Here is a 24,684-nt window from a genome sequence, read left to right as displayed (position 1 = left end):
GGTCGCGGATCCAAAGCGGCAGCCGCTTGAGGTCTTGCCCACTCTTCTGTTTTTGACGATGCATATTGTTCGAGAGCAGCTTGCGGAGCTCGGCTATTGGTACGGAAGATTTCTGCGTTCGGACACTTAATGATACCCAAGACCAGGGCTTGATGTTGGCTCGATTTATGTAAAAAGAAGAAGTGCGGCCTTTGGATTTTGTTCTTCATCAACCCCCCCCACCCCCCCCCCCCCCTTCTTTCTCTCCCCTTCTTCCCCTCTTTTGTCTATCTTTGTATGCGAATTTCGGCCTGGGAATTTGCAGGGATGGGTTCATCGGTAATACAGATTCAACGGCGTTATCACGATCAGGTTTCGGAAGGCTGGCAATGGCGGCAATGGAATTGTCTTTGGCATGGCAGAAGGGGATTGTACTTTGATTGTACAGAACTGGCGGCTTTTTGTTTCGTTTTTTTTCTTCTGTACTCTTCTACAAGTTTATAGGGCAACAGAGCAGTGTTGCAATTGCGTGTCATTGCGTGGATTTTGCATGTGATGTACAGGAGAGAGCGAGCAGCCTTGGGCTCGAGAGGTATCGAGCCCAGTCCCAAAGTCTGGAAAAGAATTGATATATAATACACAGCATATTAGCTGACAGATGTTCATTCGCAACACCCAAGCGCCCCCATGTTGTCGCCTAAATTAATTCCCTCTTGAAGTTTGAATATGCAGATAACAGTAATGTCGTTCATTTGGCCTGTCGTGGCGCATCCGGGACCTTGACGTCCTCGAAGTCGTCCTGGCCGACAGCGTTAAGGGTATACCAGTCTATGATTTGGTGATGGAACATTTGTTAGCCGACTCGATCGCAACGTAGCTAAGCAATATTGAATGTGTTGGCGAGTTGGGAAGCCCTTACAGACTCCTCCGACGAGGGCAAACAGGCCGAGGCCCGTCACTGCATTCTTGAAGAGGTATGGCCGTCGAGCTCGAACGAGGGCAGGGCCTTGCCGCAGGCGCCGGTCGTAGTAGGTGGAATGGGATCTAGTATTTCAGAGCTCTGGTGTTAGTTGCCCGGGTCTGCAAGAACGTGGCTCTGCATGGCACTGGAGAAACGTACGACATTGTGTGTGTGTGTGTGTGTGAGGCGCTGTGCTGCGATTCCCTCGAGAAAATTCAAGGTACAGCTGCTGCTTTTTGTTCGGAATTGGTTCGCCGCTGTCATGGATCGTATCATGCGCCAGAGGGTGGGATGAGTTGGTTGTTGCTGCGTGAAACAGTGGCGGCATTTCTCCGGCTAAAGCTGCTCTACCGAGTTCTTGTGCATGCTGTGTTAGCGCTCTGACGCCTGTCCGCTGCAGTCTTAGCACTTGCTGCTGCGGAACCCGGTTTTTTTCGACAGGGATGCAGGTGATTCTGCCGCCTTGGACCCGCGTCACGCTCCCCGTCGCCAAAAAGCTTCTGGCAGCGGAAGCTCTTGCATCTCGCATCAACTGCATTGCATCCCTCTGCCCGCCAAAACTGCAGCAAACCCCCCCAGCATCTCGACAATCGAGCGGAAAACAGAGCCTCGTTCAGCGCATCATCCTCGACTGGCGGCGCTTCCGCCTTTGTGCGAAGGAAGTTGCTGCGACATCCCTGCTACGAAGCATTCGATCCGATCTGCGGCACAACCTGGAAGGGCTGGCGTGGGAGCTTTCTGCTGCTGCTGCTGATTTGATTAGCCCATGACGCCTCGACTGGGAGAGAGGAGAAGATCAATTACTGTTGCGGTAGTCTAGCCTGTTTGTCGCGCGACCTCAAATGCAGCATCGTTCCATCTCCCAGCGTCTTCTCCCCCTCGTCTGATGTCGTCCCGCCTCGTCGTGCCTTTTCCCTCGCCTGCGCATTGAAAGACCAATCCGACAAGAAAGAGACAAACAGAGCGCGGACAACTCACGATAGCAGAAACGGAAAAAAAGGAACAGAAGAAGAAGAAGAAGAAGAAGAAGAAGAAGAAGAAGAAAAAGAAGCTCCGACGCCATGGCCTCCTCCTCCTCCTCCTCCTCCCCCTCCTCCTCGTCGACGCTCTCCGTGCCGGACCAGATCCGCCAGCTCAACGACGCCCGCAAGCTGGTGCTGGGCGACGTAAAGTACTACCCGAGCGTCGTCAGAGGCATCCTGCCCATTGTCGGCCCCAAGGCGCCGATCGAGCTGCGGCGATGGGTGACGGACTTCTTGGCCGAGGCGTTTGCCACGCCGGCGCTGCCCAATTCCGAGAAGGAGACGATGCAGCCGTATGTGCTGACGACGCTGGAGTCGCTGATTGAGACGGAGGTGGATGCGCAGGTGCTGCGGAACGTGATCCAGGCGGCGGCGAGCATCTATCCGCTGGCCATGAGGTGGATGTTGGTGCTCCTCCTATCTTTCCCTCTCCCTCTCCCCCTCTTCCCCCTCTCCTCGGCACAAGTTGTGTAGTAGAGGGGCATATGTATCCATGACTGACTCGACATCATCATCGCAGCATCAACAACAGCTACGATACAGTGACGTGGGAGAGGATGGTGAGCATCAAGCACAAGATCCTGCAGCTGTGGGACAGCGCCCCTCCCACGGTGAGGATATGCTGCATCAAGTTTGCCCAGCGAGTGGTTCTGGCGCAAACCGTCGCTTCTGGCGCCGAGCACAGGGTAAGAAAAACGATACAATGCCGTTGCAAAACAAGGATAATAGGTCTCATCAAACATGTCTTTCTTCTTAGTATGGCGGTGGACTAGACGTCTCGCTGGACAAGGTGCCGCCCAATCACCAGACGCTTGACCCTAGAATGCTCGAGGCAGAGGCAAGTGGGCTGCTGGACCGCATGTTGAGCATCTTCCAGGGCAACAAGTAAGTCTCGAGACGGTTTTCGGTTCCCGGCGATGAATGGCCCGTACTCACACATAGCCCAGCGATGGTCTTCTAGTAGATGCGACTCTGAACTGCCTGTCCATCATGGCGCGGACTCGCCCCTCCACATCCAGCCGCATCCTCAATGCATTGCTCAGCTTCAACCCCCTGCAAGCAGCCAACTCGCCATTGACCCCCAAGACAAAGGTGATGATCAAGTCCATGGAAAAGACCTCGCGGCTGCTCTTGATTCACCTGAGTAAGCGAGACCCCCACAACCCAATCGTGCCCAGGATACAGCAGCATGTCGAGACCACAATGCGTATGGTGGCCGAGCTCTTCGACAGTGCCGGCCGCAAGAGGCCTCTGGAGCCCAAGCCCCAAGATGGATATGATGCCAAGCGCCAGAGGATCGAGGCTTCCCAGATCCAGATCCCTCCCCTGGGCCCTGGCCCCCATAGCCTGGCCGACGTCTTCACCCTCATCGGCAACGACGGGCTCAAGTACTTTGACGTCTCCCAGGTGCCCCCCAGCCTCGTAGCCAGAATCACCGTGAATACCCTGTGTCGGTTGGATGCCCAGGTCCTTGCAAAGGCTGTAGATGGTGTTCGCGACCGGCTGGAGACGCTGAACAATAGCCCTCCCGCCGAGCTGAATCCGAACACTGCTCCCCTGGGCGTGGAGGAGGACGAGGACGACTACGAGCCGGATTTCTACCAGGCCGAAGATACGGAGCAGATTCTGAACAAGCTGGACAACGCCCCGGCACCGGCTGCGGCAGAGCCCAGAATAAGCTTGGACGACACCTTGGGGCTGCGATCCTTCAGCCTTCCCCAGCCGCAGCCGTTGACGCCGGAGATGGCGCTCACTGCAGGCAAAGCGACGGTGACGAGCGTGCTGGACATGATGAAGTCCCTGGACGACTCGGGAACGAAGAAGCAAAAGGCGGGCTTCAACCGGCTCGCGGCCAGCTCCGAGAGCAGAGACTCGTGGATGACCATTCTGACGCGCCTCGCAACCCGGTCATCAGCCGGTCTCGAGGAGATTACGGTCAAGGACGAGGCCGCCGACGACTCTAAGCGGACCCCGTCCCTGAACAACAGCATCCGGGAGATTCTCTACAACTACATTATGGAAGACTTTCGAAAGCACATTGACGTCGCCGTCTCGTGGCTCTGCGAGGAGTGGTACAACGACAGGGTGCAGCGCAAGGCTGGCAGCGGCGGCGGCGGCGGCGGCGACCAACCGACGTACTACGAAAAGTGCACGCTGCGGCTCATTGATGGGTTCCTCCCGTACCTGCACCCGCAGGACAAGGTGCTGACGCGGTTCCTGAGCGAGATCCCCGAGCTGAACCGGGCGATTCTGTCGCGGGTGAAGCACATGTGTCGGGATCCGAGCGTGACGCAGCTGGCGCTGACGAGTCTGTTGTATCTGGTGATTATGCGGCCGCCTGTGAAGGAGGCTGCGCTGGACGTTGTGCAGGATATATGGACAGAGTGTATGGCCCCTCCCTACGCGGTATGTTTGCTGTAGACATGAGGACAGAGCTAACTGCCGATATAGTCGAAGATGCTAGGCCTATGGCGAGCAAATATCTCAGCAAATATCGGCCACAGTTCCTTGAAAACGCGACGAAAGAGAACAAGGACAGCCCGACGCCTGCACCGGCAGGGACTGCCATCACCACTTAGGCGATGGGATGCTTTGACATTTCCTAGCATTGTTGTACATGCAGTTAGGGGGGGGGGGGGGGGGGGGGGTTCAGAAGTGATAATCACAGCTCTATGGCAGCTGGGAGGATAAGAATACAGGGTGAGAGGCTGCCTTATGGCATAAGGCCTCAGGAAGAAGTCATGACGGAGTGCATGACCAGAGTACCTTTGGCATGACTGGACACGATATAGAGGCCGCAGGACAGGGAGATTCAGCGGCCGTACTACTTAGTAGGTAGCGGCGTGGAGCTTGTTGTATGAATGATGTATCGGGCAGGCGTTTGTCGTTTGCTTCGCGACTACGGATACAGGAATGGCGTGGATATGCGGCATATAAGAGAGATGTCGAGGCTGGCTTTTACAGGAGCGAATGTTGCCATCATATCGAGGCCACCACAGACGAGACTGATGATAGGTCTCGGGAGGGTTACATATACAGGGAAATGCAGGTGAAGGAATTTGGCGGGACATGGCAATTGGTAGCCATTGGAAATACCAATGCGTCAGAATAGAAGAGTAGACTAAGAAGTCGTTGATTGTTCATCTCGAAGACGTGGATGTTGGTCATTGACGTTCACATCGTGACGAAGGAGTATCACCTACCTTGCAGTCTCGTTCTTATCTACCTACTCGTGTAACACAGGCAGCCCTTGCTGTATCCCGCAAAAACCAGGCCGTGCCCCAATCTCATCTACCCGAGGTCTGACTACTAATACGTCGCCCACCTGAAAGAAGCGAGATTTGTCTTAAGAAACTCCGGGTTCGTTGAGTTGGGGTATTAAACCCTGCATGCTCATTTTCATTACTGGTACATGGCGCGCCTTACCTACGGGAGTTTTAAGGCCTGCTGACATCATTGGTAAACATTGGGCGTGATGCTGGAGGTGATTTTGGGGGGGCTTGGTGTGGTTTATATTGGAGTTGCTGTTGAGGCGAGGTGTTTTGGTTGCCTGTGTGGTCAGCTCTGTGTGGTTGCATGCGTTCGACCCTTGAAGAAGGCCTGCAGTCTGCATCTCTTTTACATGGTCGGGCTTGAGGTTGATGATGAAGTAACGGTGACAAGTATACAAGGCGCGAGGCGTGAAGCCTCAAACAAAGGCCAAGTTGAAGTAACCCTTGGACTTGTAAGCGGCAGAGACCAGAAGCGGCAGAGACAAGCCTAGACGAAATAGCGTAAGGCATTCGAAAGGAAAAAAAGGAAAACAAAGAGACGGCTTTGGACACTTCTTCGCATGTTCCTGTGATTGGTTCATTCTGGGTGTGCATTTGTGTGTTGATGTTTCGCCTGCCTTCTTGTCGGGTTCCTTTGTTGGTCTCCCGTTCGTGGGTTTTACCCCTTGCTTACAAGTTCGGTAGGACCACGACGTAGGATGGTCGTATGTCGGTCGGAGGTAGGTATGAATGGATAGATTGCTGAGACCTGTCAATTACATGACGTGGGCCTGTGCCGTGACGATTGGGATCATCCCGTAGATGCATTTTAGATATACTACATGTGTATATATATATCACCAGCATCCCTCTTGTCCGGCAGTGCGTGATCCATACCATCACATCACACTCAAACGACGCCGAGCCCTTGTCCAGGCAAAGCCCCGGGCTGTTTTGCAGGCTTGAAACATTGAAGCAGCGTCACTGATTCTCTCTAATGCAGCATAAGACGAACGAAACACGGCCAATCTTCCCAAGCGCATGAGAACACGCACCCAAGCAGCAGCAGATTGATCCCGCCCCCGACAAGAAACAAGAAACAAGGCTGCAGACTGCAGACTGCAGTCATGCCCCTTCGCCGGCTGCACGAGCGCTTCTTTAGCATCCGCCAGGATTCGCTGCAGCGTACGGGGACAGACACGTATCTCGGTGGGTGATTGATGTCTCTTCTGTTTTGTCTGTTGCTTTACCCAGGTTCAGCCTCTCTCTGCTCCCCCTGGGATCGCTGCCAGTTTTTGCTGCTGCTTGACAGCTTCGGCTGCGCGTTTCCGCATTGCTGCTCATTTACGCGAAAGGCGACCCCGTACTTTGTACCCACCTCCTACGGTATTTCATCTTAATACCGGCACAGCACAATTGCCTGCACTTGCATTCGGTTCAGTTATTTCCTCCGTAATGAGAAACACAGTAACAACTGCCCGACAGACAGACGGTCTGCAATAGTAATACATACGTTGCCTGGACGGTACCATTTCAACCACACACAGACACGCCCCCCCCGGCTGCTTACTGTACCTCAGTTGTACTTTTGCTGCACTGTCCTGCCCTGCACAAATCCATCCTCAAACACCATCAAAGTCCGGCTTCTGCTCTCCGTCCTTTGCATCACCACTTCCACTCTTTCCCCCCCCCCCCCCATTTTCCCTGCATTTCTGCCCAAAACCGAATCTCCCCTCGATCGGCTGCCTCAACAGACTGGACTGACCGCTGATGCGAACCGCCGCTGGCAGCCTCGCATCCCGCCCGCCCCTCGCTAGATGATTCACCAGGCACGAGGACCTTGACACCAGCTTCTGCCGGCACCGTCCACGTCCACGCCATGCCGAGTCGCGCCGCCTCCGTGTCCAAGCAGGCGCAGACCCTGGGCAGGACGGCCACCATCCGCAGCGTCCCCAGCTTCGAGGGCTCCGAGACGGGCCCCGAGAGCACCCACGCCGCCAGCGGCCTCTCCAGCAGCGTCACCAGCAAGGCCAGCAACTTGTCCACCGTCGACGAGGCCGAGACGGCCAAGCCCAGCCCCGACAGCACGGCCAACGAGCCGGTCGAGCAGTCCAACAACGACGGCAGCAGCAGCAGCGCGAACGGCGTCACCAGCAATGGCAACAATGCCGCCGCCGCCGCCGCCGTCGACGCCGAGCCTGCGGTTGCGGTCGCGGACCCGGCGTCAGCGGTGGTGCCCCTGGATGACAATGGCGACGAGCACGGCGACGGCGCGCAGTGGGATTCGACCATTGGCAAGGCCGGCCTGGGCAAGACGGGGCGGGTCATCAACAAGCTCGTCAGCGACAACGAGGCCCTGAAGCGCGAGATCAAGATTGAGAAGCTGCGGGCGGAGGAGGCCAAGCAGGCGGCCAAGCTGGTCGAGGACAAGATGGAGCGCATGATCAACGACTACGAGAGCCGGCTGCTCGAGGCCAACGTCACCAAGACGCTGCTTGCCAGGAAGGAACGGCAGGTCGAGACGCTGCTGGCGACGGTCGACACGGAGAAGAAGAAGACGGTGGCGGCGCAGGAGCTGGAGCGCAACTGGCGCGACGAGATGGAGAAGGTCAAGCGCGACGCCAAGACGCAGGTCGACGACGCGACGAGCTACGCCCAGCTCATGGAGGGCCGCTACAACGCCATCTCGTCGCACTGGCGCGACCAGGGCGACGAGGTCAACAAGGCCATCAGCACTATCAAGACGGAGATCAACACCATCGTTGACGAGCGCAAGTCGGACGACGATAAGATCCAGACGCTGCGGGACTTGTGCGAGCAGCAGGACAGCAACATCCAGAAGCTGAGGCGCGAGAAGGAGGAGATTGCGCGCCTCTTTGAGGAGTACAAGAAGACCCAGGAGGACAACCTCCGGGACATTAAGGAGAACGCCAGGAAGACGGAGGAGGAGCAGCAGAGGATACTGGAAGAGTCCAGGGAGACGCTCAACAAGCTGAGATGGGCCCTCAAGGTCAAGGAGAATGTCAAGGGGGCTGAATGAAAAGCTGCCAAACTACCTTACCCCCCCTCAAAAGCGACTACTACATGTTGCCTACCTACCTACCTCTCCGCCATCCCATCTTTCAGCCTCTTCGCCATTTCTCTTCTCCGTCACGGCCAAACAAACTTCCGTCTGGGTTCTTCGTTGTCCTTTGGCGTTGATCTTGCTGTTTTTTCCGCGTCGGTCTTATTTGGTGCATTCTTACGGGGACTCTATGCTCATCATGGCTTTTCTTGGTTTTGCGTTGTCCTCATCCCACGTCACACCTCCTACCAAAGCGTGTACACACGGCGGCTTTCCATAATGATACCACTTCTCTCTCTATCTCTCTATCTCTCCCTCTCTCTTCCACACCATTGTCTTCTCTCCCCCCGTCTCTCTTCTAATATCGCCTATGTGTTTTATTTCACCACTTCTTCTTTCACTCTCTTTATATATGCTTATTTCCTTGACCCATATTGTTTCTTCCTTCGCTTCTGTTAATTTATATAGAGAGAACGGTCAGTTGGCTTTGGACAGGATATGATACGTCTTTTCTACACTTTCTTCACCCCGCCTCCCTCACCTCTGTTTTATCATTATTGGCATGCTAGAGAGCGGCTGCTTCCGCAATGCATATGGCGTTGGATGCATTTTGAACCAAGAAAGAAGATTAGAAATATATAAATGGTGTGCTGTCTCATGCTTGCGCTGTTTGACTTTTGGGGGTTGCGTTAGTACCAACTATGAAGAGCTTGCGGTCTGAGATGGGAATTGTGATTTACTGTGAAAGAGTGTTACTGCATACATTGAAAGAGAGAGAAACGAGGCTCGGATATGTGTGATAAGGAATTATAGAGACAAGGAATACGAAAGCATACCTATGGATATATGAGACTTGGTCTGTGGTGTTACTGGTGGATTGTAGATGTGCTGCTGGTGTCTTTAAATACTATCTGCTGTAGAATTAATAGATGGCACTTTCGCTGGTCTACCTTGGCTATTGAGGAATTGAGGACAACAAGTCGACAAAGCCTGTTAAGATACTATAAATTCTTCTTCTTCTTCTTTTCTTCTCGCTACTCAATTCTACTCATTCCTCAAACATAAACTGTAGACAAATATACACACAACCACGCAACTCTCCGCCTCATCCAGACACAGACACCACTCTCCTATTCACCAACAATCTCCCACTTCTCAAGAACCTCATTGTTCCATCTTTTGTGTCAAATCACTCTGTATATCATAACCTTGACAGTCCACTGCAGTGAATGGCTCTCTGCCAGACTCCTCCAGCAGTCACGGGTTCACGTGCCGGCCCTCCAGCTGCCACCCGTCTGGCACCTGCCGTGCCACTGCAGCATCCCTATATACCTTGCCCTTAGCCCTCCACTCTCGGAGACTTGTTTTTCTTTTCTCTTCTCTCCTCTTTGCCTTTTGTTTACTTCTTCACCTCTCCCCCTTCTTCTTCACTTCCGAAACCACTGCCATTGTTCTTTTCTTGTTGACGATACCGCCAGGGGCTTGTACTATTTCTCTGCAGGCGATCGAAGCGAATCACGGCGCTGTCGCGAACTCCTCATAGTCTGTTTACCGGAGGTGATTGCAGGCTGTCTGTGGAATCTCTGCAAGCTCATGTTGTCGTCTCCGATGATGTTATGAGTCTTTGTTCTTGTCTCCTGCGTTGACGTGATCCGTTCTTGGGTGGCGTTCAGCATTGCCAGGAGGCTGCGGTTGCCAACGTAATCCTGCTGCGGCAGTATCATCTTCTCTTGTTCTTGTTCACCTGCTCGGAGCATCACAACTAGGTATGTCAGCAAATCTCAACCTAATGCTGAGCTTAGGCACAGACGCGTATATGGTGCTGTCGGCGTCTGATATGCCTCTGCAATCTCTATCTGCAGCATCTTGCCTTTTACCCTTCGGTGCGGTATATTGAAAGTTAATAGTTGACACAGTAATATTCTTGATTGCTTGGACCTTCACAATCTCCTGCTACCTGCGATTCTTCCTACATCATGGCGGAATCTGGGGCTGTGGAGTTCTACATCACCTGCAACCCCCCTTTACTCGCGCTGGGCGTCAAGGACCTCGTCAAATCTGTCCAGTTGGCATGCCAGGTGATTGCGCAACAGATCAACCCCAACAAATCCCACACTAATGCCATTGCCAGGGTGAGCTCATTGAGATCCTGTACGAGCCAGACATACCGTGGTTCAAGTGCATCACCATGGCAGAGCATCAGCACAAAGTCGCCGAGACTATTCAATTTCTGATGCACGACCTCTTGGACGCAGAAGTTGAGCGTCTCAACTTCAACGCGATAGAGGACGTTGACGTCGAAGAGGGTACTCTACACCCAGACGTCTTGCAGAAAGTCCCAGACAACCCCCGCGTCATGGCGTGGCTGTTGTACAAGTCTCTCGGAAACGACATCTACGACTCCTTTGCAGACCACCAGTTCCCGGTAACAATGGCCAATATGCCTCACAGATCCATCTGGAGAGGCCTTCAGAATTCCAATGGCGTCTCATTGGACATCCTGCTATCTGCGTTTTCTCTTCTCTCAAAGTCCAAGGATGCACCCATCACGGCCTACGACTTTGCCTTTGCAAACAACTGCGAGATCTCGTACAACCTCAGAGGAGAATTGGTGTACATTGGATCCTGGGAGTCAATGGAAACCGTCGAAAGCACAGTACGCAAGCTTAACTCGATGCTCAATCTGCTGGTATATTCTTTACCTACCCTCAATTTGCCACGGCCCAAGCGAGCCTCATTGCATCTAACACAAACCAGGCAAGCAAACCTCAAGTAGCATCGCACATCCTCCTGCTCGAAGGACAGGCACCAATAAGGCTTACATACAAATGGATGTCCCACATTGGGCTGGCTCGGACTACCTTTGCTATTCCGACTGCCGACTTGAATATTGCAGCCGAGTACAAGCTGCTTTCGAATGCGGCTGTCGTGAGGACGGAGAGTCTAGACAGGCATGGCCGTTGGATCCCCGATAACACAGTCTATCCCTTAAAAGGTGCATCACCGGCCAAGGCAGAAACCGCCTCCATTGCCTTCAAGGGTTACGTTCCGCCTGCCAAGGCAAGAGACGCCAAGGTTCAATTGATTCATGAATCGGAAGTTGTGAAAGGGCCAAGAGTTATGTCGCCAAGGGCTTCATCGCCAACTAGAACAGAGACTTTGAATAATCGCCGCGGATACATTCTAAGCAGCCGCACGGCTTCTCGCGACGCGGTGGCAGGCAGCCTAGAACGGACCTCTCCTATGCCGGCCAGCAACGACCAGTCTGCAGAACACCACCGGCACTTGCTCGATGATGACGAGATTTTTGACTATCACCAGCTGTCGGCATCAACTCTGCTCTCCCCCACATTGTACGATGCGAATGCGATGGTGGCATCAATGCAGCCACTGGCATCTCCGAGAACCGACGTAGTACGCAACCAAGGAGCATCGGTGGCTGGGCGCTGCATACTGGATTGGCAAGATGACACCCAACCCCAGTCCACGATGCCCAATCTTTTCAGAGATGAGCTTTTCAGTTCTCGGGAAGATGTATTGCAGCATCAGTCCACGATTCCAAACGACTGCGACGGTGAACTTCTCATCTCATTCAACGAGGTGGATGAAGTGACTCTGAGTGGGAGCGGACCAGCTGGCAGTGACATCCAGAGCGCAGTCATGGAACTTGAAGAAGTAACTGATAGACTTGCACGTCTTGAGCAGTTCAAGAGTTCCAACAACGACTTGATATGCCTGGATTATGATGAGCCACCAGCTCAAGAACAGGCCCAGGAAACATCCGTCTCAAAGGCTTTCAACCATGGCCCGGACGATGAAAACAGCCCTCTCGAAGCCCAGGAGCAGGACCTGATAAGCAATGACTCTCTTCGCTTTGGACTGATGGAAGAAGAGCCGAGAGTATTGTACCGTACCATGAACCAGAAGGGAGGACGTGCACTCAGGTCCCCGGGCAAGGCAGCCCCTTCTCCGAAAGGAAATAGCTCTCGTGCTAAGCAGGCCCCGGCAAAGAGAAGCCAAAGCATTCAATCCTCGGCACGCCGCGAAACTTCGACGCCTGCAGAACCGAGACGCAACCCAGAAGTGAGTTTACAACACGACCCGGGCGGCCACATACTGACGGAGTGCCCCTTTTAGCTTGACTCTGATTTCCCAGCTCTCGTGAAAACACCAAAGTCACCCAAGAAGCAAGCAATGAAACCTTTGCTGTATGCTGATGCCGCCAAGTTTCCGAATACGCCCCATTCAACGACGGGTCGGCCACTACAGAGGCCACCCCAGTTTCCCTCTCTGAGTGGAAGCAGCACGCAGCCCGGATGGGTTCCTGAGCCTCAAGTCAAGTTATCAAAGGAGCCAAAGCTGGAGAATATTCACGAGAAGGACGGTTATCTGCCTCAGGAGAAGAGCGATGTCCTGAAAGAAGCGGAGCAGCAGCTCAAGAAAGCGTCGCAAATCCTTGAGCTTGCTCCTGGCTATGTCTCTCTGGAGGTGGTATTCGGACGCGTCTATATCAAGAAGATGGCTCCAGGATTGGTGGACCACAATGGTTCTGGTCCGACTCACTCGGCCGAGGAGGTTCTTGGGCTGCTGAATGGAGCCACATTCCCACAGGATTGCATCGGCTTCTCGCCCATTCTGTCGACATTGGCGAGCGATGCCAACCTGGTGGTTGGTATCACGCCCCCGGGAGAATCCCCTTGGCACCTGTTCCAGAAGGAGACCTTTTACGACTTGGAATGCGTCTTTTATGGCCCTAAAGGCGAGGAGCCCGTTATTGTCGAACTGAACGCCGACAACTATCAATATCGTGTTCGTGGCCAGCGCCAGGAAGTCTTTGCAGTCTACCTTCATTGCCCTCAGAGAGCATGGGATATGAAGGCGTGCGGAGTGCGCGCAACTGCGCTGGCGCCAGAGTACAAGCTGAAACGCTTTGTCGAGGCCATTGTTAACCAAATGGCTATCTTGTAAGATGACGAGAGAGTTACCTGTGAAGACGTGTGATTTGGAAACAACAGAGGCTGACAAGCATGTCTTTTGCAGGGTCGATGAGAAGAGGGGTTTGAGAATTCAGTACCCAGACTACGGCCGCACTCGGGAGGTTGAGAGCATCACTATGCGACAAGTGGCCCGATATCGCCATGGAAAGAAGAGGGACAGCAGTGTTCTCACGATCACACTGACATGCCCGATGGAGGAAAGCTCGTCGACGGACCAGTCAAGGGACGCAGAAACGGTTCGAATCTTTGCCTGTCCCAAGAGCTCGGTGAACAGCGCTCTGCCCCATCAACATGTTGTGGCGAGCGTGACATCCTCTCGGCTGAGCCGTTACTTTGACAAGAATGTCAAGTTAGAGTACGGAGACAAGGCCGCGTGGGACACAGACCAGCTCGAGAGCGAAAACGTGTATGAAGACATGCTCAGGCCGGCTTTTGGTATGATTTCGCACATGGACCACGTCGGATCGTCGAATGACACGATGCGAGACACGAATGACCTGGATGCGATCCACGACGCACTTGTCGAGTCGGATGCGAAGAAGAAGAAGTGGGTGTTTTGGTGATGGATGGCAATTCTGCATGAGCAAGCGGTGTCCCTGCTCAAGTAGCGGGAAGGACTGCGTCTCTGAAGACTGTTGTGAGACGGTGCTTGTGAGATGCAGCAGGTTCTGAGAAGCTGTCTGAGCAATTGTTGTATGGTTGACATTATGTAGTAGGTAGCTATCAAGGGCAGTCTAGCCGATGGTCGTGTTGTCAATGAATGGCTGGAGATTAGATAGCCACAGAATTGAGAGATATTGACTGTATGATGATACATTGCTCATCTGGAGATATATACTTACCTGAGTAGTAGGCATCTGCTCGCCTCCTGTTCAAACGTGAGCCAGATCTACCCCGCTGCTCACAATACAACATAGAGGCCATCAATCCATTGGCCTATATCCTCCCCGCCATCTTGCACACCTTGGCACACTTCTCTTCTTCTCTTCTTCCCTTCGCTTTCTCTTTGTGCAATTCACTGCCATTCCATTGCGTCGAGGCCGAGTCTATCTCGATTATGTGATTCGACAGGATTGTTGCCTCTCAATCTTCTCAGCTCGTCCACGTCATTCTTCTATGCCCCGATGGGATGGGCCTCCGTCGTGCTCGCAGCAGGCGTGCTTTGCCTGGTGCTCTACGCGCTCAGGTTGAACTGGGTGCTTTCGCATACGCCTCAGGAAGCGGCTGCTTGCGCGGGGGAGCCGTTGACAAAGGAGTATATCCAGGATGCGTTTGAGAGGGTGAAGAGGGATGGAATCGACTGGGTGGGAAAGTTGCCGCCGAGGAAGGATAGGCGGTATATCGTGGTGGGAGGCTCTGGTGAGTTTTTCAGAATATCTGATGGATATCAAACAAATCGAGAGAAAATTTGGGTTTATTAACAATGGTTTTGGGTAGGACTGCTTGGAGGACAAATCATTCTGCATCTCCTAGCCATGGGAACCCCGCCTGAAGCTATTCGCATATTGGACATCCGCCCGCCCTTCACTTTCAGCAAAGACTTTTCCCATGAGCCAGCGTCAAAAGTGGCCTTTGTCCAGACGGACATTACCGACGAAGCGGCCACTCTCGCGTCATACAAGGTGCCTTGGCCCAACGAAGCCGTGGCCGACCTGCCGCTGACCGTCTTTCACACGGCGGGCGTGATCCGGCCGTTTGAGCGGCACGCCATGTTCTACGAGCGGAGCGCGAGGGTCAACGTCACGGGCGCGCTGCATTCCCTGCAGGCGGCGAAGAAGGTTGGCGCGGGCATCTTTGTGTACACTTCGAGCTCGAACGCGGCGCTGAAGCAGGTCAAGTGGCTGTTTGCGCCGTGGGGGAGCAACCAGCGGAAGCAGCAGCAGCAGCAGCAGCAGCCTCAGGGGTTCGTGCAGCTCTTGGACAATGCCGACTTCTTTGAGCCGCTGAGGCCGCCAAGTGGGTTTCCGACGAATTATGCGCGGAGCAAGGCCGAGGCCGAGAGGCTTATTTGTTGTGCGGACGAGAGAGGTGCTGGCGCGGGGATGCGGACGGGTGCTATTCGGCCTGGGAATGCAGTGTACGGGCATGTGAGGGACAATGTTGTCGGGAGGATGCTTGGGCTGAAGTATTGCCCGACGTGGGTTGCTGGGAATGTGCAGAGCTGGTGCCATGTGCAGAACGCTTCGCTGGCGCATCTGCTGTACGAGGATGCGCTGCTGGGGGAGCACGCGGATAAGGTTGCTGGACGGCCGTATATCGTGACGGATCGGGGGACGCCTGTGCGGTTCGACGATGTCTATCGGATCCTTGACGTGGCGAGCACGACGGGCTTGAGGGTGAGCTATCCGCCGCCGGTGCTGATGCTGCTGGTTTGCTACGTGGTGGAGTGGTATGCCTTGGTTGTGAACCTGGTGCCGGCGTTGCAGAGGTGGGTGAGCGAGCCGGGGGAGCCGTTGAGATGGGTGCAGCCGGGGGTTTTTGCGACGGGGTTGAATTGTCTTGTGGATGATGGCGAGGCGAGGAGGGGCGTGGAGGAGGGGGGGATTGGGTATAGGGGTGGGTGTTTGACGGTGGAGGGGATGTGTGATGAGGTGAGGGGGTGGAATGAGTTGGTTGGTGAAAGGGGCCGTGATGGGATGATGGGAGTTGTGTGAGGCTGAGGATGAGGCTGGGATTGGGGGATGGGGATTGATATGGATGAGGTTGTAGATTGTGTGTGGTGGTGAGGTCTGAGGTGAGAAGGGCCATGAGAGACGGCATTGCTCGTGGGTGGCACAAGATTTGTTTTGGCGATGATATATGAGTCTTGATTGATACCTGTACATGTCTTTGCTTAATGTCTGAGTACTACAAAAAAAATATTGATGTTTATCTCTCTACTGTTTGCTGTGGCCTGTCCCTCATCGTGATACTAGTATCAGACATCACCATCAATCAGAGTTGCAGCCTCCACAAAGCCCGATCGATGCACTAACATCTCACAGGCACCCGCCCCTTCTCCAGCTGCCGATCCTGGGGTTACGGCTACTATTATTACTACACCCTACAAGCATCTTGAACGTTAATTGAGTACAAGGCCCAGGGCGCTATTTGATTGGCCAGATAATGTCTAGGTATAGGTACCGATCGGCACTGGTAACTAAGCCACGCATAGCGGTACTGGTACTGGTTTTTTATCACTTGCCGTTGTACTCCTTTTCTACTTCTCCTTACTTAGCTAGAAGCCTGTATAAACGCACTCCTTCTCTGACTTATAGAAGAAGGGCCTGAATAGTAAGGAAGGCAGATAAAGAATAGTTGTAGAAGGTTTGAAAGCCTACGATGCCGGTCCTGTTGTTGTGGCAAATCTGAGATGAGGTATCGCCAGACGCAAATCACTGAGGAAGCTACCTGCGCTTGCAGCCAATCAATTATTGGGTCAGTGGCAAAAGTACTGATTTAACATTCAAGATGCTTGTGGGGTGTAGTAGGTCCCCCTCTCTAGGCTGGTGCCACACAGGAAAGTTGGAGATTTCCCGTCTCGGGGTTTCCCTCCATCCCGCTGCACCTCCAATAATATATGATAGGTAACTTGCAAGGACTAGTGACACTCTCCATTGTCGTATTCGGGTTCTGCTTCCTTCGGTCTGCTGCTGTCCAACACGACGCCATTTTTTCTTGGCTCTGGCACCCCCACGACAGCTTCCAGAACTTCCCCCAAATCTGCATCGCATCGCATCGCATCGCATTGCATTGGGGATCGGCCAATGGTTGCGCTCTGGGCACTCGCTGCGCCGTGCCGTTTCAACGGGATTCTATATCAGCAATAGGTACTCTTTCTTCAAAGCGACGCCTTGTTACCTGAACATTGAGAGGAGAAGAGAGAGAGAGAGAGAGAGAGAGAGAGAGAGAGAGAGAGAGAGAGAGAGAGAGAGTGCAAGATGGCGTTTGGCATCCTCGAGCCAAGCTCGGGGGAAAAGGTTCCAGGTGAGAGAGCGGCCGTCGCGACACCCTCATGGCAGCAATGCGAGTCTCGGCAGCAGACGCGCAGGATCAATATCATACTGCAAAGAAAGGCTATGGACTGACGACGCCTTCGTCTGCCGTGTCACAGGCACGACGCACTTCTACGATGACCCTTCGCAGCCGCAGCTGGCGACGGAGCAGGACGCGGCCAGGCTCAAGTGCGACACCAGCGGCAAGACGCCCATCATCCTCGTGCGTATCGATGCCTGGGATTCAACGCTGCCCGAGGACCTCAACCGACTGACACTCTCCCACCGCAGGTCCCCCAGCCCTCGGATGACCCCAACGACCCCCTCAACTGGCCGCTGTGGAAGCGCGACCTCGTCACCTTCACCCTCTGCTGGGCCGGCGTCCTGGCCACGTCGCTGGGCCCCATCCTGGCCGCCAACACCGTCACCCTGTCGCGCCTCTTCACAAAGACCTTTACAAAGGTCGCCCTGCTCACCGGCTACTTCCTGCTCGGCGCCGGCGCCGCCGCCATCTTCTTCGTGCCCTCGGGCCGCGTCTGGGGCAAGCGCCACCTCTTCCTGCTCGGCATCCTCATCATCGTCGCGTCGAGCGCCTGGGCCGGGTCCACGGGCACAAACTACGGCAGCCTGCTGGGCGCCCGCGTCCTCCAGGGCGTGGGCACCGCGCCGTACGAGAGCCTGCTGAATGCCGCCGTGGGCGACATGTACTTTGTCCATCAGCGCGGCGTGCGCATGGCCTTTACCAACCTGGCCATCTTTGGCGGCGCCTTCTTCACGCCCATTGTCGTGGGCAAGATCACGGCGGCCATGGGCTGGAAGTGGACGTTTTACTTTGTCTCCATCTTCATGGCGGCGACGCTCCCTGCCGTCTTCTTGCTGTGCCCCGAGACGGCGTATCGGCGAGACACCAAGCTCAACACCGACACCAACGCCGAGGCCGAGGACGAGATCAAGCTCCAGTCGCGCATCGCCACCGTCAGCAACCCGCCGTCCGATGAAGACGAGACGCCCAAGCAGCGCCCGGGCTTTGTCCTCTTCCCCACGTCGCGCGCGCTGCAGCCCATTGGCAATGCCAGGACGCCCAAGAAGTCGTTTGTCGAATCGCTATCCCTCTTTGACGGCGCCAAGACCGAGGAGCGTTACTGGGTGCTGCTGCTCCGGCCGTTTCCCCTCATCCTCAACCCGGCCTTCATCTGGGGGTGCCTGATCCAGGGCACCATGATCGGGTGGACCATCTTCATCGGCGTCCTCGTCGCGGCCATCTTCATTGGCCCGCCGTACTTTTGGGGCGAGGTCAAGGCGGGCTACGCCTACACGGGAGCCTTTGTGGGCGCGCTGTGCGGCTTTGCCATCTCGGGCCTCCTCGCGGACTCGAGCGTCAAGTACCTGACGCGCAAGAACCGTGGCGTGTACGAGCCCGAGTTTCGGATCCTGCTCGTGATTCCCATGCTGATTGTCGGCGGCATCGGCCTGTTTGGGTTCGCCATGACGGCAGGCAATGTCATTTCCGGCGAGTTCAGCTACATTGTGCCTCTGGTCTTTTTTGGCTTCGAGGTCGCCGGCATGGTGATTGGCGCTGTTGCGAGCTCGCTGTACATTGTCGACGCTTACCGTAAGAGTCCTGCTTCTCTTTGGCTGTATCCCTCACTTTACATACCAATTGCTTACACATGTGTCCTTGTAGGAGACCTGACGATTGAAGGCTTCACCCTGATGATCATCTTCAAAAACATCTTCAGCTTCATCCTGACATTTTTCGCCTACGACTGGCTCATTACTGGCGGCATCGAGCACACCATGATTGCCATTTCGATTGTCCAGGTTGTCGTATGCGTCATTAGCATTCCGATGTGTATGTCTCTCCCGCCCCCTTTTCCCCTTGGTCGTCTTCAGATGACTATCTCTGAAAGGTGGTTTCGGGTCTTGCTGTACTGTTCAACTAATGCTTGCGCAATGCAGATGTGTTTGGCAAGCGCTGTCGAGCGTTTTATCATCGCCACGATTTATTGGCTCTCACAGGTCTGCGATGACTGCTCTGTGAGGAGTTACATACACGCTCGTATTCATCGGGTTCTCTTTTTGTTCTGTATGGGGTTTTGAATGCGAATAATGTGTAGACGATACCAATCAGCAACGGGCGTTGATGGTGTAAGAAGTTTTCTTGTTTTTTGTTGTTGTTTTTTTACTTCAAACTTGACCAAGGTGTCAAGAGTAATAGCCTAATGGAAGCAGAAGAAGTGGAATATGAGCTATCAATATCTTGAGAAAGAATTCATCCACGTACATCCAGTGCATCTACGCCCCCTCTGACTGACTATCAAGATCATTGACACACTCAACGAGCAGACAAACTCTCATACAGACTCAAATATTCTTTTCGATATGCGGGTATATAAACTATTTACTTTCGTCATTTTCTTCCCCCCTTCACTCCTTCATTTCGCAGGGCTGTTTCTCCACTAATCACGCCTTGACACCAGTCGCACCAGCACCTCCCGCACCCGCTCCCCCAGCCAGCGTCGACTTCTTAACCAGGCGCAAGCCACCCAGCAGCAAGACGAGGGCCTCGACACCAAGAATGACTCCCAACGTGACCAGCGCGCCAATGACGCCGGCAACAGGCCTGCTGATGCCGCTGCCGCTACCCTTATCGGAGGAGGAAGACGACTGGGCAGACGGGCTGCCGCTCGCGTCGGTAGAGTTTGCGCAGGCGCCGTCGGTGTTGCCGCAGACGCTGCACCAGTCCTGGGTGCTCGCGACGGCGAACTTGTTCATGCCGGCCTTGAAGTCGTTCCAGCTGAGCGTCGTCGTTTGCTTCTCCTGGCCGAAGAGCGGGTACTCCTTGAGGCCGTGGGCGGCGGCGGTGCCGTTGGACCAGAGGAAGCGCACGGAGAGGTCGTCGGGGGAGGTCCTGTCCGGGCTGGGGGCGACGAGCTCGAGGGCCATGGAGGAGGCGTAGTCGCAGATGCCGTAGAAGTCGGTGGAGGCGGCGGGCAGCTGGGCGAGGCCGAAGAAGGCCATGAAGGCGCCGTAGGCGCCGAACTGGACGTTGATGCGCGGTGCCAAGGATGAGGATGAGGAAGATGAGGAGGGTTCGGCGATGGCCTCGAGGGCGGTGAGGATCTGGCCGGCGAGGACGGAGCCGGCGATGGCGCGGGAGGGCTCGCTGGCGTTGTAGGCGAGGTTCCACTCGTGGGTTGAGGCGAGGTCGTAGAGGGTCTCGAGGGTGGAGTTTGTGAGGAGGGAGGAGGAGGGGATGGAGGCGTTGTGGATGGTGGCTACGTTGATGTAGTCGAAGACTGTTTTGAAGGGGTTAGTGTGTGAGTTACATGGGGGATTATATCATGAGTGAGTGAGTGAGTGAAGGGGGGGTGGAGTGAGTGAGATGAGATGAGATGGGATGAGATGGGACGAGAGAGAGAGAGAGAGAGAACATACTGGAGTAGCCATTCTTAAAGGTGGCCGTGGTAGAGTTAAAGGTGGTGTTGATGACGGGCAGCAGGTCCTGGTAGAAGCCGTGCGTGCGGTTGAGCGTGTCGAGATATTCGGGCGTGAGGAAGTAGCTGTTTGAGCTGACGACGGCATCGCTGCACCCGCTGCTGCCCTGCAGCCAGGCGCTGCTCTCGGAGCCGGCGGAGCTGGCGGCGGAGGCGACGGCGTTGACGGGGATGTACTGGTAACCGCCGAGGGGCGCCTCGACGGTGGTGCCGTTGGCGAGCTTCTGGGAGCCGGCCGACTTGGAGGGCGGGTAGAGGGCCTGGGCGAAGACGGCGGCCGAGTTCTGCAGGACGTTGTCGACGGGGGCGGTGATGGAGAGCTGGGAGAGGACGGCGGCGTCGGTGCTGATGCCGGCGATGGTGGTGGTGCTGTTGCTGTTCTCTGAAGAAGAAGAGGAGGAAGAGGAGGTGATGTAGCGGGCGCGGTAGAAGGAGGCGGACGAGGCGACTTGCTGGGCGCCGAGGGGGGTGAGGCTGACCGGGGGCCAGGCCTTGGAGGTGCGGTCGCCGTGGCGGTGGAAGATGTAGACGCCCAGGACCTGCTCGGCGGAGACGGTCGTGGCCGTGGCCGTGAGGGAGGCGAGGAGGAGCTTGGGGAGCATCTTGCTATGGCCCTTTTTGGTTGGTGTTGAGAGAGAGAGTGCAGGGGAGAGAGATAGAGAGAGAGAGAGAGAGAGAGAGATAGAGCTTATAGATGCCCTACTGTCTATGCACCTACGATGGGGAGGGGAGTTGGAGTTGGAGCTGGAAGCTGGAGGTGTAAGTAAGAGGGGGGAAGGGGAAGGGCGTGTGTTTGTATTATACCTTAAGCTATGGTGCACTAGGTAGTACTATGACGATCTATCGAGGCACATGTCTGTCGGGTTTCCTACTTACGTCTTTTCCGTCTAGCATCTGCATATGATTGCTGGATGATGTCGGGCGTGAAGCTCCTCCTCCTCCTCCTCCTCCTCTTCTGCTTCTGCTTCTGCTTCTGCTTCTTCTGTCGGCCCATCGCCTGCAATTGACTTTGTTGCATACTAGGTAGGCGCCCGGTGCCTTTCCCAACTGGGCAAGTCTGAGCGAGCCGTTTGCAGCAACAAGCTTTGCTAGGCCCGATTTGTCCAGGGCACTTTTGTGATGATGGAGCTTTGTTATTGGAGGGTGTTTTTGTGAGGGTGGGGGAGGTTATTGAAGCTTTTTTTTTTTTTTCTTCTTTTTCTTGCTTGTGTGTGTTGTGTAACTCGTATTACTACTTGTACGAGTATAATACTATGTGTGTGTGAGATGTGGGAAGAGACGGAGGTGGCGCTGAGGTGGATGCAGTTGTATGTAGATGCAGATGCAGATGCCCCGCTGAGGGGAGGAGAGGATAGTCGTGAGCTAGGAGCTCGGGTAGAGGATTGGATTGGATGATAGGCTTGAGAGGGGGAGAGTTGATGTTGGTTGACTTTGTGTCGTGGAGTTGAGAATAGACAGATATATTAAACAGATTCAGCAGTATCCAACTGACATGCCCAAGTCAGTTTCAGTATCAATCAACTCTCATTAGAGAGATTCCTCTAGAATCCAAGCTTCGTCCCCCTCCTCGTCGTTATTCTCCCGTGCCGCCACCACCATCACCATCACACCAAGAAGATATTGATGATAGATAAAAGGTGGGGTATCTGGCCCGATAGGAGCAATGGCCCGAAATCGCAAGCTTCTCATTCGATGGAGGGCGGCAGCTGTGTGTTTATCGCTTTATATTGCCGCTTTGCCGATGCATTGCTACTTCAATACTACTTACTACATGTACTTACCTACCTACCTGGGCACTCTACTCCCTACCCAAGCAGGCTATGAGGATAGGAGAAGAGGAAGAGAGACGATGGGCGGGCGACAGAACCCGCTGACATGCATGGTTAGCATGGAGACTGCAAAGTGTGTTGCGTGAGATGACAATATAGACATGCGCCGACGCTTGACGGCGCTATTTGCTCTGTTCAGCTTGGCCTTCCATGGCATTGAACAAGCCCGAATCCATCTCCTTGGCTGAGGGATGTTTCCATCTTCCCGACGATATATATACACACATATATATATATCTGTATATAACGTGCCAAACAGAACCGCTTCGTCACGAATGCAAACAGTCGCTCATGAATCGTCCCAATGAACATCCCGACTTCCACCAGTAAACGCCACAGACCCCAACACCCACTTCCTCCTTCCTCCTCCTCCTCCTCCTCCTCTTCTTCTTCTTCAGCTCACAGCTTGGCCTTGTCCTTCTTCCCCCCCTTCAAGCCCTCCGTCGTCCGCCCCGGCTCCAAAAAGTCGGGATACTTGGCCCCCATGTCCACGCCCACCGTATACGCGCCCTGCCGCCTCCACGACGCGCCGTCCACGGGGATGACCTGCCCGTTGATGTAGCTGCTCGCATCGCTCAGCAGAAACACCGTCGCGTCCGCAATGTCCCGCACAGTACCGAAGCGCCCCGACGGAATCGCCCGCTCGTGCTCGGCAATCTGCTCCGGCCTGCTGCTCGCCAGCCGCGCCATGCCCTCGGTGCCGGCAATGGGGCCCGGCGCGATGACGTTGGCCACGACGCCGCGCGGGCCGTACTCGAGCGCGACGCTGGCAATGAGCGAGTCCACCGACGCCTTGGCCGCCGCGACGTGCGCCTGGAAGGGCATGCCCGTGTAGTGGAAGGTGGCCGAGACGGCGAGCAGCCGCGGCGTCGCGCTGCGCAGCAGGTACGGCAGCGTCGCCTTGATGGTGTTGTAGGTGCCCAGCACGTCAATGTCCATGACCGTCTTGAAGGCGTTGGAGCTGATGCCGTCGATGGACGCGACAAAGTTGCCCGCCGCGCCGGCACTGCTTAGTTCGTCAGTTACATGTATTGATCCTTGTGCTGGACCTTGGAAAACTTTGGGTGGTCGACGGCTCACATGACGTAGTCGATGCCTCCGAGCTCCTTGGCGCATCGCGCAGCTGCGGCCTCGAGACTCTCAATCTGTACAGTCGCCCATCGTATCAGCACTTGTGATATTCTCTCCCTCACGTCTCTTTCTTTTTCCTTGCCAGGTCCCTCCCCCCTCCTTATGTTCTTCATACCTTGCGCACGTCGCACTCTCCGATGCCAATGACCTTGGCCCCCGGCCGCGCCGTCGCAATGTCCTTGGCCGCAGCCTCCGTCTTGCTGGCGTTCCGGCCGAGGATGCAGGCGTTTGCGCCGAGCCGGACCATGGCTCTGGTCTGCATGCTGCAGATGGTGCCCGCGCCGCCGGTGACGAAGATGACCTTGCCCTCTGTCGCGGACAGACAGACATTAGCCAATTGGGGTTCAAAATGGGTGGGTTTCTTGGTGCGGCAACTGACTGAAGATGTCGTCTCGCCATATCGGGCTCAAGTATGTGGATTCGGGGACCGACATGTTTGCGATGCGACTCGTTTTGTTGGGCGTGGAGGATGAAGGAGGGAGGGATGCGACAAGTGGCGGAGAGACGGCGGGAGCAATTGAGGGAGTCGCGCGAGTTGCTATGTGAAGATGGGAGGAGGAGAGAACGGAGGGAAGAAGAAGTGACAGAGAGAGAGAGAGAGAGAGAGAGAGAGACGGCTATCTGGAGCTTTTGACCGTTGGTCTTGCTGCGATGCCTGGATGAAGATGCTTGTAAGCTTGGGGATTCCCAAGGTTTGGGGTTGCCTGAGCCTCGGTAACACGGTAAGCCCGGGTGGGGCGCCGTTGTGGTGGCCGAAGATTAGTGATGGATGGCAAACATTGAAATCCGGCCGTAGTAGAAAACGTCTGTAGTGGATTTTGGTGTGGCACCTGCTGGCACCGTACTAAAATATTGAAACCCTGCCGGCACGGTTACAGATTTTGGCACCGTGCCACAGGTGCCGGTATGGTGCCAGAAGGTGCCGGCACGGTGCCGGCATGGTGCCATCCAGGTGCCAAGAGGTGCCAAAGGGTATCCG

The 24,684-nt window shown here is 55.0% G+C and overlaps 7 protein-coding genes across 7 annotated transcripts; 4 read left to right on the top strand and 3 right to left on the bottom strand.

Moving 5' to 3' along the window:
* Nucleotides 1-593: 593 nt before the first annotated feature.
* Nucleotides 594-1,104, bottom strand: TRIREDRAFT_120828 (uncharacterized protein; the record flags this gene model as incomplete). Its single annotated transcript, XM_006963229.1, has 3 exons — nt 594-807; nt 899-1,023; nt 1,100-1,104. 3 exons carry the CDS (start codon nt 1,102-1,104, stop codon nt 728-730), a joined length of 210 nt encoding a protein of 69 aa, XP_006963291.1. The 3' UTR covers nt 594-727.
* A 927-nt stretch (nt 1,105-2,031) lies between these two features.
* On the top strand, nt 2,032-4,475 carry TRIREDRAFT_26277 (uncharacterized protein; the record flags this gene model as incomplete). The annotated part of the gene is made up of 5 exons (XM_006963024.1): nt 2,032-2,366; nt 2,483-2,648; nt 2,720-2,847; nt 2,910-4,348; nt 4,414-4,475. Coding segments are annotated over 5 exons (2,130 nt in total), but the record flags the coding sequence as incomplete, so codon positions are not given.
* Nucleotides 4,476-7,035: 2,560 nt separating this feature from the next.
* TRIREDRAFT_76123 (uncharacterized protein) lies at nt 7,036-8,492 on the top strand. Its single transcript, XM_006963433.1, has one exon. It carries the CDS (start codon nt 7,093-7,095, stop codon nt 8,251-8,253), a length of 1,161 nt encoding a protein of 386 aa, XP_006963495.1. The 5' UTR covers nt 7,036-7,092; the 3' UTR covers nt 8,254-8,492.
* Nucleotides 8,493-14,398: 5,906 nt separating this feature from the next.
* On the top strand, nt 14,399-15,928 carry TRIREDRAFT_57647 (uncharacterized protein; the record flags this gene model as incomplete). Its single annotated transcript, XM_006963432.1, has 2 exons — nt 14,399-14,633; nt 14,712-15,928. The coding sequence occupies 2 exons, from the start codon at nt 14,399-14,401 to the stop codon at nt 15,926-15,928; spliced, it is 1,452 nt and encodes a 483-aa protein (XP_006963494.1).
* Nucleotides 15,929-17,194: 1,266 nt separating this feature from the next.
* On the top strand, nt 17,195-19,278 carry TRIREDRAFT_120826 (uncharacterized protein; the record flags this gene model as incomplete). Its single annotated transcript, XM_006963431.1, has 5 exons — nt 17,195-17,240; nt 17,368-17,471; nt 17,540-18,860; nt 18,933-19,100; nt 19,208-19,278. The coding sequence occupies 5 exons, from the start codon at nt 17,195-17,197 to the stop codon at nt 19,276-19,278; spliced, it is 1,710 nt and encodes a 569-aa protein (XP_006963493.1).
* Nucleotides 19,279-19,711: 433 nt separating this feature from the next.
* On the bottom strand, nt 19,712-21,356 carry TRIREDRAFT_76117 (uncharacterized protein; the record flags this gene model as incomplete). Its single annotated transcript, XM_006963228.1, has 2 exons — nt 20,687-21,356; nt 19,712-20,547 (listed from the first exon to the last, which is right to left on the bottom strand). The coding sequence occupies exons 1-2, from the start codon at nt 21,345-21,347 to the stop codon at nt 19,712-19,714; spliced, it is 1,497 nt and encodes a 498-aa protein (XP_006963290.1). The 5' UTR covers nt 21,348-21,356.
* Nucleotides 21,357-22,973: 1,617 nt separating this feature from the next.
* Nucleotides 22,974-24,343, bottom strand: TRIREDRAFT_76114 (uncharacterized protein; the record flags this gene model as incomplete). Its single annotated transcript, XM_006963227.1, has 4 exons — nt 24,085-24,343; nt 23,821-24,014; nt 23,655-23,719; nt 22,974-23,580 (listed from the first exon to the last, which is right to left on the bottom strand). Exons 1-4 carry the CDS (start codon nt 24,137-24,139, stop codon nt 22,974-22,976), a joined length of 921 nt encoding a protein of 306 aa, XP_006963289.1. The 5' UTR covers nt 24,140-24,343.
* Between the last annotated feature and the right edge of the window lie 341 nt (nt 24,344-24,684).

The sequence above is a fragment of the Trichoderma reesei genome, assembly GCF_000167675.1.
Source record: "Trichoderma reesei QM6a unplaced genomic scaffold TRIREscaffold_4, whole genome shotgun sequence".
Classification (NCBI taxonomy): domain Eukaryota; kingdom Fungi; phylum Ascomycota; class Sordariomycetes; order Hypocreales; family Hypocreaceae; genus Trichoderma; species Trichoderma reesei.
The sequence above is the reverse complement of the archived record's forward strand: the minus strand, read 5'-3'. Positions and strand labels throughout refer to the sequence as shown.

What these genes read in the sequence shown, in the direction of transcription:
- TRIREDRAFT_76123 (XM_006963433.1), top strand. Translation starts at nt 7,093, where the DNA reads ATGCCGAGTCGCGCCGCCTCCGTGTCCAAGCAGGCGCAGACCCTGGGC.